The sequence below is a fragment of the Peromyscus californicus genome, unplaced genomic scaffold, assembly GCF_007827085.1.
Source record: "Peromyscus californicus insignis strain IS unplaced genomic scaffold, ASM782708v3 Scaffold_11__1_contigs__length_118956290, whole genome shotgun sequence".
NCBI classification, from domain to species: domain Eukaryota; kingdom Metazoa; phylum Chordata; class Mammalia; order Rodentia; family Cricetidae; genus Peromyscus; species Peromyscus californicus.
The window spans coordinates 12,159,273-12,175,535 of NW_026294402.1; the positions used below are offsets into that span (position 1 = coordinate 12,159,273).

General features: G+C 45.8%; 1 protein-coding gene across 10 annotated transcripts in view; it reads right to left on the bottom strand.

The window, feature by feature from the left end:
• Positions 1 to 16,263, bottom strand: part of Fat3 (FAT atypical cadherin 3) — a 621,862-nt gene that overhangs the window by 118,367 nt on the left and 487,232 nt on the right. For 8 of the 10 annotated variants that reach the window (XM_052753008.1, XM_052753043.1, XM_052753024.1 and 5 more), the window contains 3 exons: positions 3,118 to 3,432; positions 1,780 to 1,990; positions 1,269 to 1,337 (listed from right to left, as the gene is read on the bottom strand). In XM_052753008.1, coding sequence (XP_052608968.1) covers positions 1,269 to 1,337; positions 1,780 to 1,990; positions 3,118 to 3,432 — 595 coding nt within the window. The remainder of the gene's footprint in view (positions 1 to 1,268; positions 1,338 to 1,779; positions 1,991 to 3,117; positions 3,433 to 16,263) is intronic. The other 2 variants (XM_052753051.1, XM_052753034.1) reach the window with 1 other exon arrangement.

A 16,263-nucleotide genomic window follows, 5' to 3' on the forward strand; every position in this document is an offset into this window, starting at 1 on the left:
ACTGAATTGGTGAAGGAATGACCAAAGGTGTCTAGGCAGGCAAAAGACAATTGCATGGTGACACGCGCAATGCTTCCTTGCATCGAGAAAGAAGAAACTGTATTTTATAATAGCTGAACAAGCAGAAAACTTCTGAGATGGTGATGAGACATTTCTCATGGGGTCAGAAGGTGTTCCATTTCAAATATTTTGGCAGAGATGAAGAAGGAATTGAAAGGATAGTCATATGAAAAGATGGCGAGAATAATGTCAATTAAGTAAAACAAAGATGCCCTATGTTTTGCAGAATAAGATGCAGAAGGCAAGCCTTTATGTGTTGGGAGTTCAGAGGACTCTTTGACTGGGAGACATAGAACATTCTTTTCCTATGCTTCATTAAACCAGATGTGGAACCTCCTAAATGCTTTCCCCAGACCCAGCTGTTCTGGAGGAATAGCAGGTTCCTGCCCATACTGTCCAGGCAACATGAGGAAAGAAACGATTCTCCTACATCACTGTTCTTTTGGCTACTCCACTGCTTACAGAGAATCGTGGGAAGTGGGTTCCGGCTCAGCCTGATGGGCCCTGGCAGGCACACTAGCCAGCCCTCTCTTTGACAACAGCCTGTTTTATTTCCCTGTCCCACGTGCACCTCCTCTCCAGCGCTCTCCCTGCAGGTTTGTGGAAAGGCTGTTTCGCCCTTTTCCTTTTGCAGCCTGGCGTGCTTGCTTGCTTTCTTTCAAGGAATTTAAAGGTTGGCTCCCAAGGTCTGCCCTGCCTGCTTCCTTCCATCTGCTTTCTCTATTCAGGGCTAGTGGAGGCTTACTGGCTACACATGCACATCTAGGTTCTATTTCCTGCCCTTCCTCTTGTGGACAGCAGCCAGGGGACTCTCCTGGTGGGGTTTTTTGGTCTGTGAATGCTACTACTGCTGAAAAATAGAGAGGCGGGAATACATTTTCATTTATTTTTCAACTGGAAAATTCCCAGTTAAATAAACTAACCTACAAAAAGATAAAAACAAAACAACAAAAAGCCCACATACCTCAAAAGCAATGGGAGAAAATCAAAACAATACCCCCCCAAACCCAAAAGCCATTTAATCTCAAACAAAGAAGTCACTGGATACGAGTAATGAGATAGCTGTTAGAGGCATGTATGAAATCTGTGGGCTGCATTTCAGTCTGTCACAGGCAGTTATGAAAGATGTAATTCAATTTGTTTAAAAAAAAACGTAAAAGGCAGATTGGATAGCTGTATTTTAGCAAATGTGTTTGCACTAAGGGTACCTTCTGTTGAACAGTTCTGCCCACAAGCTGTCTGTAGAATATAGAACATCTCTCGAGCATGCTTGCCACCTTGAAGCAGGGCAGTCGGGAGCAGAAAAAAAAAAGAACAGAATGCAGAAAAAAAGGTGAAGAAAAAGAGAGAAATGAAGGACAGCAAGTCTAGTACCATCAATACATTTAGAAATGAGATTAGCCAAGTGTGACAATAGAATTAAAATGACACACAGAAAGACATTAAGTTTGCAGTAAATAACATACTATGGAAAAATCCAGCCAGAGAGCACTTTCTGTTCAGCTTAGCTACAGAATTGGAACGAAAGCACAGGTTGGTTATTCATTTTACTGGCTCTTTTGCATTCCAGCACTAATTTTAAACTTAGGCTTAATTGCTAGTTTTTAATTTTTTCTTTTGCATTTTAAATTATTTTAAAATTTATTTGTTTGTTTGTTTGTTTGGCTAGTTCCTTCAGTTAAGTCCATTTCCTGATATGCTCTAGAGACTTCAACTTACCAACAATGTCAAACCACAGAGGGGTATTAGCTGGCTGCACAGACACTACCCCTACGATCTCTGTGACTTTGTCACTTTCCATGACGGTGAAGTTGTAAAACGGTTCATCGAATGTCAATGGTATAGGTGAAGGTGGGGGCTTCTTAATCCATTCAATATGGAGGCGGGCCGTGGAGGACTTCTGTGGTCGGCCATTGTCCACAGCCTTGATCTACTCACACATGGAGGGAACACAGAAAGATGACTTAGTGCTCCGAGTCTGTGGAAGTTTAAATCTTACACTCACACAGTACTGAGCCAAAAGACCATTTTCTGCACAGTGTAATAATAAGAAGAGTGGTATCCTGTTGAGGGGACTCTGGAATGTGAGCAGATGACCTGTTTGGGAACAGGGCTCACACTACATCTGCCAGAAGCCAACTTTTAAGATATGAAACTATGAAAAATAAATGTTGTACTTACAATTCATTGTATCTCAGGGGCAAGAATGATAGTTTATGTGAGTAAAATTAGCTGATTTGATTTATCATAGCATGACTCTGAACTTCACCTCTAGTGAGAGTCGAAGAGAAATGGAGTACACTATGAGTCCCTACTTGTGTGTTAGGATGTATGAGCATGTGTGTACATTCATGTGAGTATGTATATGTATGTGAGTGTATGCATGTGTGACTATGTAAGTATATGTGTGCATATGTATATAAGCATATGAGTATAATTTTGTGCACATGCACTGAGTGTGTACATGCATATGAGTGTGTGCATGCATATGTGAATATGTATAAATTTATTGTGTGCATGCATATGTATGTATGCATGTGTGATGTATACATGTGTGAGCATGTGTATAAGTGTGTACATCATGTGGGGATATACATGCACATGTGTGGGAATGTGTGCAAATGTGTATGCATTTGTATGACCATATGCATGTGTGCACATGTATGTGAGTATATGTCTGTCTGTGTCCATGTGTGAGTGTGAGCATATGATGCCTGTGTGTACGTATCACAGCTTCTTCGGCTTTACTCTAGATACATACTGTCCTTTATGTGCAGTACCTTGAAAATGATTTAGGGACCAAGATGTGTGGTTGGGAATCTAGACCCCAGCAGGCCATGGAATTGGTGAAGGTTCACTGATAGGATGCAACAAAGATATCTGATTATTTAGAACATCACCCAGAAAGGTAAGAGTTCTCGCCTGTAACTGGCCCCCAGAAAGCAGCTTTTCACAACTACCTCTGCACTCTCCACATTAGAGATTCATTGATCAAGGAAGTAGGCATGAAGAAGAGGGCTCACCAGGTGGGGGTGATGCCCTAGAATTCAATCTTACCGTCAGGATGTCATAACTTCCTGCTGTGAATTGCTTTCTGGAAGAGACCATGCCAGTTTTAGGGTCAATAAAGAACTTTCCATCATCATTCCCATCCACAATACTGTAGGAGATTTCTGCATTGGGGCCTTCATCTCGGTCAAAGGCAAAAGCCCTGTAAATAGGCTCTCCCCTCTTCTTGCGGTCACGTTCTGGAAGCTTGATCTGGTAGACCTTCTCAGGGAACTGGGGCTTGTTGTCATTTTCATCCAGAACCTGAACTACCACCCAAATGGTGGACTGTTTTGGAGAAGAACCACCATCTGTCACTGTCACCTGAGTTTTGAAAAAGAAAGGATGATGCAATCAGAAAATATGCACACTGTCACCTACTTGTCCCAGCTCATCCCACAAATGTCCCATTTATACACTGGGCCATCTCAGCTCTTCTGAGTACTATTATTTATACAGGATAGACAACTTTTTCAGAGTTAACCTGTAAGAGAGTGAAGGCCTCCAAACTAGCAATGAAAGTCATTGCTGGAGGGAGAGCAGCAAAGCAGAGCAGTTCATAGCTGGTGTCTGCTGCTGAGTCATATGCCGTACACTAGTGACTTTAAAAGGCAGAATTTATTTGAGTCTGGAGCCTGGGGGAAAAGGCTAATCCATGCTCTGAGGTCTTCTGTATAAGCATTCTAACAACCTAATCAGTTCATAAAGCCCCTCTTTGTGATGCCAACACCCTGGGCTCTTCAGTTCTACATAGGAACTCAGTGGAGGCATCACAACGAGAAGGCCACAGCAAGGGCTTATTGTTGAGTACAGCAGAGAAGAAGTAGAATTGACTTTGCAAAATCCCTACTTTGTGTAGTCCAAGGCTCTAAGTGGATATAAAATATGCCTTCCCAACAGATACCAAATATATTATATAATCATTATTATACATTGACCCATGAGGGTTTCATCCAATGTACAGATAAGGCTTTTACCATCTAATTCTCTTCTTCTTCTTCTTCTTCTTCTTCTTCTTCTTCTTCTTCTTCTTCTTCTTCTTCTTCTTCTTCTTCTTCCCATCATGCTGTGAGCTGAATTGTTTCCCCCTCAAAACTCATGTGTTGAAGCCCTACTCCTACTTGGGCCTATAATGCAGATGAGATCTTCAATAATCTCATTCAGAGATCATAAAGGTCTTGACCTATCTGGATTCTTTCTGAAAGATGGTGCCTGATGTCCCTGTCTCTCTCTGCCATATAAGCACACAGTGAGAAGGTACAAGCCAAGAGGAGCCCTCCACCAGAAGTAAAACCATGCCAGAAGTTGACCTGGGATGTCCCAGTCTCCATATTATTATCTTAATGTTTGTCTCATCCTCAAATTCTGGTTCCCAATATAACAGTATTAGCAGGTGGGGTTTTTAGGTGGGGTTAATCGTGAAAGCTTCATGGGACTCTGTGCTTGTGTGATCAAGTTTACATGGGAAAATACCTTAGAGTGGAAATTTGTGAACAAAAGCTTTGCTCACTCACAGTTTCAGAGGCTGGGAAGTCCACAGTCAAGGTCCCAGGAAAGTCAGTGTCTGTGAAGGCCTCCTTACAGACAGCATTGTAGATGTGCCTTCTGATGACAGAAGGGCACAGACAAAGCCTCATTAACCTGTTTAAAATAAGGACACTAATTCCATTATGATCTAACCATACTTAATGGCCTTGCCTGCTGATACTGTTGTACTGGGCGTTAAGACTTTGAGAAGACAAGTATTCAGACCAGAACATAGAGAGTAGGGAGACCGACATCCGATTCTCACTTCTGGTGAAGGCTCTTCCTGGCTTGCAGACCCAACTTCCTACCATCTGCTCATATGACAGAGAAAGATGGAAACGTCTGGTGTCTCTTCTTTACATTGTTATGGAGCAAAAAGAAAAGCATCAGATAGTTGGTTTGTACTATAATGATACATAATTTATAATTCACAGAGCATATTTTAAGTGCACTTGACAGTTAGGACAACTTGACAGGAATAATGGAGGAAAAGATCAAAATTATTGGATAATAGATTAAAGTTTCTTTTTCAAATAGAATTGTAATGTAGTTTAGCTTCTTTTACAAGCTGCCTGGTAGGTGAGCTTTAATAGACTTGAGATACATTTCTATCAGAGTTCTTGCTTTTGTTGAAAAACTAAATCAATGCAGCTTTCTTCCAATGTTATATTTTCTGTTGGTTTATTGTGCTTTGCAAAAGTGCCACTGAGATCAGATGTGTACCCAGGCTGGCAGTAGATGCTTGGGCTATTTCCTGGGCTTCTGAGTTCTGAAGAGACATGTTTTGTCCTGCTCATTGCTGAGATTATCCTACAGGTGAATTGTGTTGACCAGGATCGATTTCTTGGCTGCTTGGTCTCGCTGCCTCTTCTGTGCTTGAACAGTTTTTTCAAGTCAAGGCAGCTCTCACTGTTTTCCCTGTGCCTCAACCCCCTCTTCACTGGCTATCCGTATGTACTCTGCAAAGGACTCTGGGGCCAGGTAGCTGAGGAAAAAGACCCTGATCACTGGCATATTCCACCACTTAAAAAACAGCTCATGTACAGAGCAGGCAAACTTACAAGCCCAGGGCCTTAGAGTGTGTCTGCTGGTGTGTGGAAGCACACTTATTATATTGGCTGTGAAACATGCTCTCGGGGTACACCAAGTGGGGGGGGGGCAGTGCCCTGTGACCACCTTCCCACATGTTCTCACCTCCTTACCCACAAATTCAATTGCTACTTCTTCACTGGTATTCTCTAGTGTGTATTTATTATCCCCGTTTGCTAAAACACCATGGCCAGTTATTAGAAATTCATGTGCTAGACTGCTTGTATGTGTCTCCCAAAATTCAGAAATAAAAAGTATGACTTCAAACTTCCTTCTTCTGTATCCATGTTCACAGTGACACTACGGTCTTTTGAGTGTACCTAGAGTCTCCCTTGTCTAACCATCCACATCAGATCAGACATGGACCCTGTGTGCTACTTCCGGGCCAAGGTCCCCTGCAAGACTGTCCTAGGATGGGCCTCATCCCCTCTTACTTGGTAGGTTACTGCAGCTCCCTAGTCTCTGAAGAGCCAGTTTTCCTATGTTGTAGAATGCCATTTCTTTTTTAAAAGGCTGACCATGCCACTGACCTGCATGACACTCTGCAGGATTTCCTGGAGGACAAGGACCTTGACTGTCCTCACAAACTGACCTTTCACCTCTAAGGTTCGGGACATATAGAGCTTGGTTGCTCCCTGTGTCCTTAACATTACACCCCCAAAACTATCTTCACCCAATGCTCCTGTCATTATACTTGATTTGTTTTAGGGAGCCATACCCCCTCCTCCAGACCTATGGACATGCCCCTTGAGTGGCCTGGCACTATCACCTCATTGCATGCACAGAGCCAGAAAACATTGGTCATCCTGCATTGCAAGTGTCTGTCCACAAGCTGGTCTCCGTCCAATCCTTCCCACTGTGGATACCTTGAGGTCAAGGGCTGCTGATTGACAACACCATGCTCTGGCACCTGATTCAGCTCCAAGTAACACCCAAGTGTCATCAGAATTAGATTACATACATGCTTCTTTATGACAACAAATGGAAAGAGCTTCCTGAAATGGAGGAGTCTATGAGAACAAACAAATCCTACCCCCTCCCCCAGTGCTTTGTGGTAGAACCGGAATGAGCCATGCACTCTGGAGTTCGTTCCCACTTCCGGGAGCACCGCCAGCTCAGGATCAAATGACTTTTGGCCAGTCTGAAAATGGTGCTTCCCTTGTGAATATTCATCTGCAATCTACTGAAATGACTTGTTCATGTGTTCAACTCTTTTGATATCCTGTCAGCTACCAGGGGTTGGGACTTAGGCCTCCTGTTCAACTTTCTTCTGGAACCTAGGGTTTCTCAGTGGCTGCTGCAGTATGTTACCTACCATAACTTTTAGTTCTCATGACTGCTTCTCTAAATACCCTTCTCTCCATTGCTATGTTCCTCCGTGGAGTGGGGGTCACCAGTGACTCCCATCCTCAGAACCTAGTACTCCAAGCTGCCCATTCTGCTTTGGATGTACAGTGTCGCCGCAAAGAGCTCATGCATTGAGTTCTTAAGTCTCTAGATGGCAGCACTGTATTAAGAGGTTCTGGTAATGTTAGGCAGTTGGGGATTGCTAGTGGAGGTTGAACACTGTGGGCATGTTCTTGGGAGCTATACCCTGTTTTGTACTCCTCTCCGTTCCTCTTTCTGCTTCCGGTCTGCCAGGATGTGAGCAGCTTCACCCACACATTACTACTGCTATGACCTGTCTGCCATGATGTGAGCAACTTCATCTACATGTTCCCATGGCTATGACTTTTGTTTGTTTCCTTTTTTTGTTTCACCATAGGCTCAGAATTGACAGAGCCAGGGATGGTGAGCTAAAATGTCTAAAACCATGAGCCAGAATGAATTCTTCCTTAAACTATTTCGCTCAGGTGTTTCACCACAGCAGCAACAAGTCTAACTACCACACTGTCCTTGGCCTCAACCCACCCACTGACCTTTGCCAATATGGAAAGAGGAATTGCATTGGAGATCAAAGCCAAATGAACTGAGACAAATCCCCAACAGCTTCTCCTGTGGGTCATTTTCTATTAACAGTGCCAGGAACCACTGTTGCTCAGGAATGATCCATGTGTACTTGCCCCAGCTCTGCTGTGGCCTGACAAGAAAACACTGCTCTGCTAACCCAGGTTTTCTGATCTGCTCTGAAGATCAATAATCGGTAGTCTGGCAATTAGTCAAAAGCTTGAAAGATTAATTTCTTGTGGGACTTCAGCTAGTTCCTAACAAAGGGGAACACAGAACATTCAGTGCCCTGAGAGGACAGTGAAGGCCGTCTCATTTTTCTTTGGGGTCCTCATGGTCCATGAATGCCAACAGACACAGAGGCAGAAGGCACCATACATGGCCCACTGGATTCAGGTGACACAATGACAAAAGAAGCATGCTTTTACGTCTATTTCTGGAAGATGAGAGAACTTCAGGGGACCACAAAGAAGTGGAGATTAAGAAACCTGGTGTGACACCAGCCAGGGAGAGACCACATTTGCCTTCACCAAACTTATCTGATATTTATTATGGTTGTCATTCCCTGTCCCAGAGAGCATGAAAGTATAACATCCTGAAAGATGAGACCCCGACACTTGTCTAGTGCCTTGTCCAGTGATCACAAGCATATCTGAGAATGTATTTACTATTTCTGGGATGGAGAGTTCAAATTTGACATTCCTTCCTATGGTCAGCAAACTGACCATAACTAGCTATTCCAAGACCAATATATTTAAAGTTTCACACTCTTCTTTGAAGATTCATTATGAGTCTGCATGTTCTATATTTTCCCTTGACACTGTAGATGATCTTATTTTGCTTTATGAGCTTATTTGTTACATATCTTTACAAGGTATTTAGTACAATATAAGACCCAGAAAGCATGATTCTCATCTATTCTGTTCAAGGATATTTCCTGCCATATAGAACATGCTATGAAGGTCAGTTTTCATTGTTAACTTGACACAACCTAGAATTACCTGGGAAGAGAGTTTTAATAGGAATCATCTAGATCAGGTTGGGCTATGGTCATGTCTTGAGGATTGCCGATAGTTAGTTGATATAGGAAGACACAGCCCATTGCAGGCAGCACTGTTCCCCAGACAGAGGTCCTGAACAGTATCAGAGAAGAGCAAACAAGCAAGCATGTGGGCATGTGTGTACTCATTTCTCTCTGCTCTTGGCTGTAGACATGTTGCATTAAGTTCCTGCTACCTCAACTTCTTTGCTACAATGGACAATAAACTGTAATTGTGAACTAAAATAAATTCTTTCTCCCCAAGTTACTTTTTGTCAGAGCATTTTATCACAGTGACAGAAATGAAACTAGAATAAATGCCTAGAATGTAGTAAGTAGTTAATAAATTTGTGTGGAATAAATGAAACTTATATCCAGTACTCTGCTGTGGGATGTTCTGTATGGCAAATGTGTTGCTGATTAGTCAATAAATAAAACACTGATTGGCCATTGGCTAGGCAGGAAGTGTAGGTGGGACAAGGAGGAGAATAAAGCTGGGAAGTGGAAGGCTGAGTCAGAGAGACACTGCCAGCCGCCACGATGACAAGCAGCATGTGAAGATGCCGGTAAGCCACGAGCCATGTGGCAAGGTATAGATTAATGGAAATGGATTAATTTAAGCTGTAAGAACAGTTAGCAAGAAGCCTGCCACAGCCATACAGTTTGTAATCAATATAAGTCTCTGTGTTTACTTGATTGGGTCTGAGCGGCTGTGGGACTGGCGGGTGACAAAGATTTGTCCTGACTGTGGGCCAGGCAGGAAAACTCTAGCTACAGTACTCTTCATGCAGAAACTTGAGACAAACTGGGGGATAAGCCATGTAGCTGAAGTTTTCCTGTGTCCCACCTGGCCTGCGATCAGGACAAATCTCTGTCACCCACAAGTCCTGCAGCTACTCAGACCCAAGTAAACACACAGAGGCTTATATTAATTAAAAGTGCTTGGCATTAGCTCAGGCTAACTACTGACTAGCTCTTACATTTAAACAGCCCATTTCTGTTCATCTATCTGTCGCAACGTGTTCCGTGGCTTTACCTGTGTGCCATTACATGCTACTCCCTGGATGATGGACTGGTGTCTCCTGACTCAGCCTTCCCTTCCTGGAATTCTCCTTGTCTGCTTATCCTGCCTATACTTCCTGCCTGGCTACTGGCCAATCAGCATTTTATTAAACCAGTGTACAAAAGCATTATCCCACAGCAAAGCTGAGCAACCAACATCCCAAAAGAGAACCAAATCATCAACATGGATTCTTAACACACACACACACACACACACACACACACACACACACACACACACACACAAGCATTCACGCACAGGCATGAACACACGCATGCACATGCACCTTCTAAACTGCAAGTTTTCCAATTTATATCTGCAGGAACTGAGACTCAGAAGCTACATAACTTGTGCGATACCACTCAGCCAATGAGTGTCAGAATGATGGTCTGCTCTGTGCCTGACAGTTTGGCAGCACAGCCCACCCTCCTCACCTCCCTGTCACAGCCCACCTCCTCACCTGTCTGTCACAGCCCACCCTCTTCACCTCCTGTCACAGCCCACCTCCTCACCTCCTGTCACAGCCCACCCTCCACACCTCCTGTCACAGCCCACCTCCTCACCTCCTGTCACAGCCCACCTCCTCACCTCCTGTCACAGCCCACCTCCTCACCTCCTGTCACAGCCCACCTCCTCACCTCCTGTCACAGTCCACCTCCTCACCTCCCTGTCACAGCCCACCTCCTCACCTCCTGTCACAGCCCACCTCCTCACCTCCTGTCACAGCCCACCTCCTCACCTCCTGTCACAGCCCACCTCCTCACCTCCTGTCACAGCCCACCTCCACACCTCCTGTCACAGCCCACCTCCTCACCTCCCTGTCACAGCCCACCTCCTCACCTCCTGTCACAGCCCACCTCCTCACCTCCTGTCACAGCCCACCTCCTCACCTCCTGTCACAGCCCACCTCCTCACCTCCTGTCACAGTCCACCTCCTCACCTCCCTGTCACAGCCCACCTCCTCACCTCCTGTCACAGCCCACCTCCTCACCTGTCTGTCACAGCCCACCTCCTCACCTCCTGTCACAGCCCACCTCCTCACCTGTCTGTCACAGCCCACCTCCTCACCTCCTGTCACAGCCCACCTCCTCACCTGTCTGTCACAGCCCACCTCCTCACCTCCTGTCACAGCCCACCTCCTCACCTGTCTGTCACAGCCCACCTCCTCACCTCCTGTCACAGCCCACCTCCTCACCTCCCTGTCACAGCCCACCTCCTCACCTCCCTGTCACAGCCCACCTCCTCACCTCCTGTCACAGCCCACCTCCTCACCTCCTGTCACAGCCCACCTCCTCACCTCCCTGTCACAGCCCACCTCCTCACCTCCCTGTCACAGCCCACTTCCTCACCTCCTGTCACAGCCCACCTCCTCACCTGTCTGTCACAGCCCACCTCCTCACCTCCTGTCACAGCCCACCTCCTCACCTCCTGTCACAGCCCACCTCCTCACCTGTCTGTCACAGCCCACCTCCTCACCTCCCTGTCACAGCCCACCTCCTCACCTGTCTGTCACAGCCCACCTCCTCACCTCCTGTCACAGCCCACCTCCACACCTCCTGTCACAGCCCACCTCCTCACCTCCCTGTCACAGCCCACCTCCTCACCTCCTGTCACAGCCCACCTCCTCACCTCCTGTCACAGCCCACCTCCTCACCTCCTGTCACAGCCCACCTCCTCACCTCCTGTCACAGCCCACCTCCACACCTCCTGTCACAGCCCACCTCCACACCTCCTGTCACAGCCCACCTCCTCACCTCCCTGTCACAGCCCACCTCCTCACCTCCCTGTCACAGCCCACCTCCTCACCTCCTGTCACAGCCCACCTCCTCACCTCCTGTCACAGCCCACCTCCTCACCTCCCTGTCACAGCCCACCTCCTCACCTCCTGTCACAGCCCACCTCCTCACCTCCTGTCACAGCCCACCTCCTCACCTCCTGTCACAGCCCACCTCCTCACCTCCCTGTCACAGCCCACCTCCTCACCTCCTGTCACAGCCCACCTCCTCACCTCCTGTCACAGCCCACCTCCTCACCTCCCTGTCACAGCCCACCTCCTCACCTCCTGTCACAGCCCACCTCCTCACCTCCCTGTCACAGCCCACCTCCTCACCTCCCTGTCACAGCCCACCTCCACACCTCCTGTCACAGCCCACCTCCTCACCTCCTGTCACAGCCCACCTCCTCACCTCCTGTCACAGCCCACCTCCTCACCTCCCTGTCACAGCCCACCTCCACACCTCCTGTCACAGCCCACCTCCTCACCTCCCTGTCACAGCCCACCTCCTCACCTCCTGTCACAGCCCACCCTCCTCACCTCCTGTCACAGCCCACCCTAGTTTACTTCCCTGCACAGTCCATGGAGTAGCATCTGACCACCATCTGTTTGGAAGTCCCTCCCCATGTGGCTTTGGATCCAACATCCAAGCATTCAGCTGTACATCTAGAATCAAGCCTTCTCCCTTTCTTGATAATTGGGAACATCTTTGACTGTTTCCATTCTCTGGGCACTTTTCCTGTTCTCTGTTACTTAAACTCTGACACTGGCCATGGGGCATGGGTACAATGTCTTTCAGTGTCCCAAGACAGGAGGCCCAAACATTTTGAGTGCAAATAGATTTCTTCATCCCCCTTTCTGAAAATGTGCTCTGCCATTCTGAACATCGACTTGGTCTGACTTCAGAGATGAGAGAAGATATGCAGTCCCCATTTTTCTCTATTATCTCCAGTTTATCAGGACCTCCATTCCATGGTGAAGGTTGTAGGCATTATGCCAAATTCTTGGGAAATATGAATTGTGTATCCTTAAACCAGTTGCAGAGAAAAAAATGTGAGTATCATCCCCATGCTGGATGACACACAATGACACAAAGGCTCTTTCTTCCTGGTCTGTGGTTTCTAGGCCTTCTCTCTGCCTTATGCTTCCTCTCATAAAATGGCTCCATCTCTTTTGTCTGGACATAGTTCAAATGCAGCCCTTCCCTGGCCTCAGCTTCCCTGTGTAGCATATCCTGGGCAACAATGGCAAGTGTGTGATGTGCATTGTGGCTTCTGCATCATTGTGGCTGCCGTACCTGGAGGCCACAGTTAACATCAGATGTGATGTGGCCTCAGACATCTCTGAGAGGGAGTCAGGCAGGCAGCTATTACTATCATAGATCTGCCACCGTCTGGGCTGAGTCCCTCTCTTATTCTAGCAATTGTCCTATCTTGACAACTCCCCTTCTCCTTGGCCACCCTTTGTTCCAGGCCTCTTGATTGCTATGAGCTGTTTAATCACCTGCTATTATTCTAAAGAAGACAATTCTTGAAGGAGGTTTATGACTTTGTACACCTTCTCATTATCTGCTCCTGGCCTAGATTGCAGGTTCTGGGCAAGGAGCAAAGGTAAAGATCAAGCCATTTGAACTAAGGGAGGGTGCCTACACACATGCAGCAATTAAGCTCACAGAACGCAAAGGACAAGCTGCTTTGGTAGAATTTCAGATACTATGGGTGTTAAAAATATTCTTGGTGAGAATAATTTTTCACTTTTGAAAAATTTGTGCGTGTGTGTGTGTGCGCATGTGCGTGCACACGTGAAGGTTCACATGCTTCATGGTGTGCAAAAGCATGTGAAAGTCAGAGGAAAACCTTGGTGCTGTCCTGTCTTCCACCTCAACACAGGTCACTCTGTGACACCAAGTTAGCTGGTCTGTAGGTTTCCAGGGATTCTCCTCTCTCCACCTTCCCACCCCCACCCCATTCCCACTCCCACAACCCAGCCCTGTCTAGCCATTGGAATGCTGGCATTAGAAATGTGATACGATATCTGGGTTCACATGGGTCTAGTGATCCAAACTCTGGCTTTCATGGTCACATAACAATGCTTTACCTACAGAACCACCTCTCCAGTTCTCTCCTAAACTCACCTCCCAGTGACTAAGTTGGGAGTGACGTGCTTTGGTTGTTTGTATGTGTTTGGTTCCTCCAATCCTGGTCAGCAATATAAAGAGAATGGATGAAGGGACCCACTACTGAACACTTTCCTACCCTGATGTCCTCATGTATGCAGAAGAACTTTGGAAAAACAACTACCTTGGTGCAACTTCATACTCCCAGAAAGCCAGCAGCGATTAGGAGAACTCAAGAGTAGCAGGGTGCATCAGCCCCCTCCTGGTTCAGCTCACTCAGAGGAGCCTGAGGTCTAGACAGATTAGCTTCTTAGGCTGACATCGTTTCACCAGAAATAACCTCAATCTGTCTGAAATATTGGTACCAAAATTCCAAGCTGGCTTTTGAGCTTCAGACAAAGCATGAATTCATGAATTAATATAAATTCAGATAATCTCACATATGTGCATGTGTGTATATGTATATGTACGTATGTGTGTATATGTATATGTATGTGTGTGTATATATAAAAGTACTAAAATAGATGCACACGCACATATGTGTGTGAATCTAGTTCAGTATTTTATGGTTTTAATTTAGGTATTTCCAGAGTGCTGAGCTCTTTAAAAAGTTACTGTTCTATAATAGATAGCATATTTATTTTCCACTTTTTATCTTCAGGAAATTTTGTAAATTTTAGCTGCCTAATTCTCTGGAGATAGTAGGTTGAAAGTTACTTTATCTCCTCTTTGCAGGTGGAAAAACAGAGAAATGACCTTCTCAAAAAAAAATTACTCAGGAGTGGATATAAAGGCTGAGCTACAGACCTTTCTGCCTGTGAGCTCAGACTTCTGCATTTCTGGGAAGACAAGAGCTTCCTGACACTTCTATAAAGAAAACTGCCAGCAAACAGTGAATTAAAGGGTAGGTCTCAAAGGAGCAGGCATTCTTGAAGATAAACTTCAAAAGGTGAAATCATGGAGCTAAAATTAACCTCAGTGGTTCCCTGTGTTTTCCACAACAGAAAGGCATCTGGAAGCTGACACTAATGCATCTACCCTTAGTTTTTCTTTTACAAGCAATTTCTGTTATTTGACCGATAATTTGGTATTAAGAAATCAACTAGAGGCGTGGTGTTCTAGCCCGGCACCATGCCGCCTGTTGTATTGCATGTTGAAGACCACACTTTCTGTGAACTGGGGACAGAAGTGTCCCTGCTCTTTTCAACTTCACTCAACCAGGTATTTCTGGAAGAAGATTATTAAAATGATGGAGATTTTTGGTTGTGAGCCTAGCCTATAACAGCTGAGCCATCTCTCCATGCTGGGCGATGGTGGCGCATGCTTTAATCCCAGCACTTGGGAGGCAGAGGCAGGCAGAACTCTGTGAGTTCGAGACCAGCCTGGTCTACAAAGCGAGTTCCAGGAAAGGCACAAAGCTACACAGAGAAACTCTGTCTCGAAAAACCAAATAAAAAAATAAATAAATAAAAATAAAATAAAAAGTAATAAAATAAAATAAAATGATGGAGATGGTCGACGTCATAAGAAATCTTCTGAAATCACTGATGCAAGGGCTGGAAGGGAGGAAGAGAAGGAAGAAGAAAAGACTGAATAAAGATGGAGATAAGGAAGCAAGGAGCAAGAGGGGCAGGTGGATGGTGACCCTCTGTGGCGAGGTGATGTCGGAGGCGTAAAGCAATGTTCTGGAGAGAAGTGAGCACACTTCTTCTCTGCAGGGAAGGGTATTTACACACAACAGGAGAACCTGTTTGTTACAGTTCGTAATGGTTTGTCCCTTGTGAGCAGACGGGAAAGCAGCTGGCAGGGACTTGCTCTGGACTGCTTCCTTTCGCAAAGTTAAGAAGTCTGGATGGGGAAGGACACAGCCACAGACGCTCTGCTGAAGATACTGCCTGATCCCTGGAACCAGGATCCTTAGGTTAGGATGACAAAGTCACCGAAATCTTCTTCTCAAGATCTAACTTTAGCTGGGCAGTGGTGGCACAGGCCTTTAATCCCAGAGGCAGGCGGATTTCTGTGAGTTCCAGACCAGCCTGGGCTATAGAGTGAGTTTCAGGAAAGGTGCAAAGCTACACAAAGAAATGCTGTCTCAAACAAAAACAAAAACAAAAACAACAAAACAAAACAAACAAAAACTATCTTTAACCCAAAGAACTCACAGCGTTGTGAAGGCCAGGACAAACTCAGGCCTCGATCCCCACAAGCAGCCCTCTGAGTGCCTGGGGGAGTTGCTTCTCTCTCATCTACAGGGTGTTTATTCTCCCAAGTTATTGAGCTACTAAAGGGTATAGCATAGTGCCAACACAGGGCTGGTGCTACTTCTATAGTTTTTGGTAGAAGGCACTTGTGAATCTGGCGTCTTACGACTACAATAACATCTTTTCCCCACCATGTTAGACCCAGCAACTCCTAAATGGCAGCTTTTTAGAAAGAGCCCTGACCAACACACTTTGGCAGCATCTGTCTACTAAAATTGTAGGTTTGTCCAAATCTCTTCATAGCACTTCAGGAAGTAAACCTCTTCCAGCCTGACAGCTCTTCAAGCTTTGTATTTTTTTTTTTTCCTGCAGAGAGGTGTGCAGCAGCTACTAATCTCA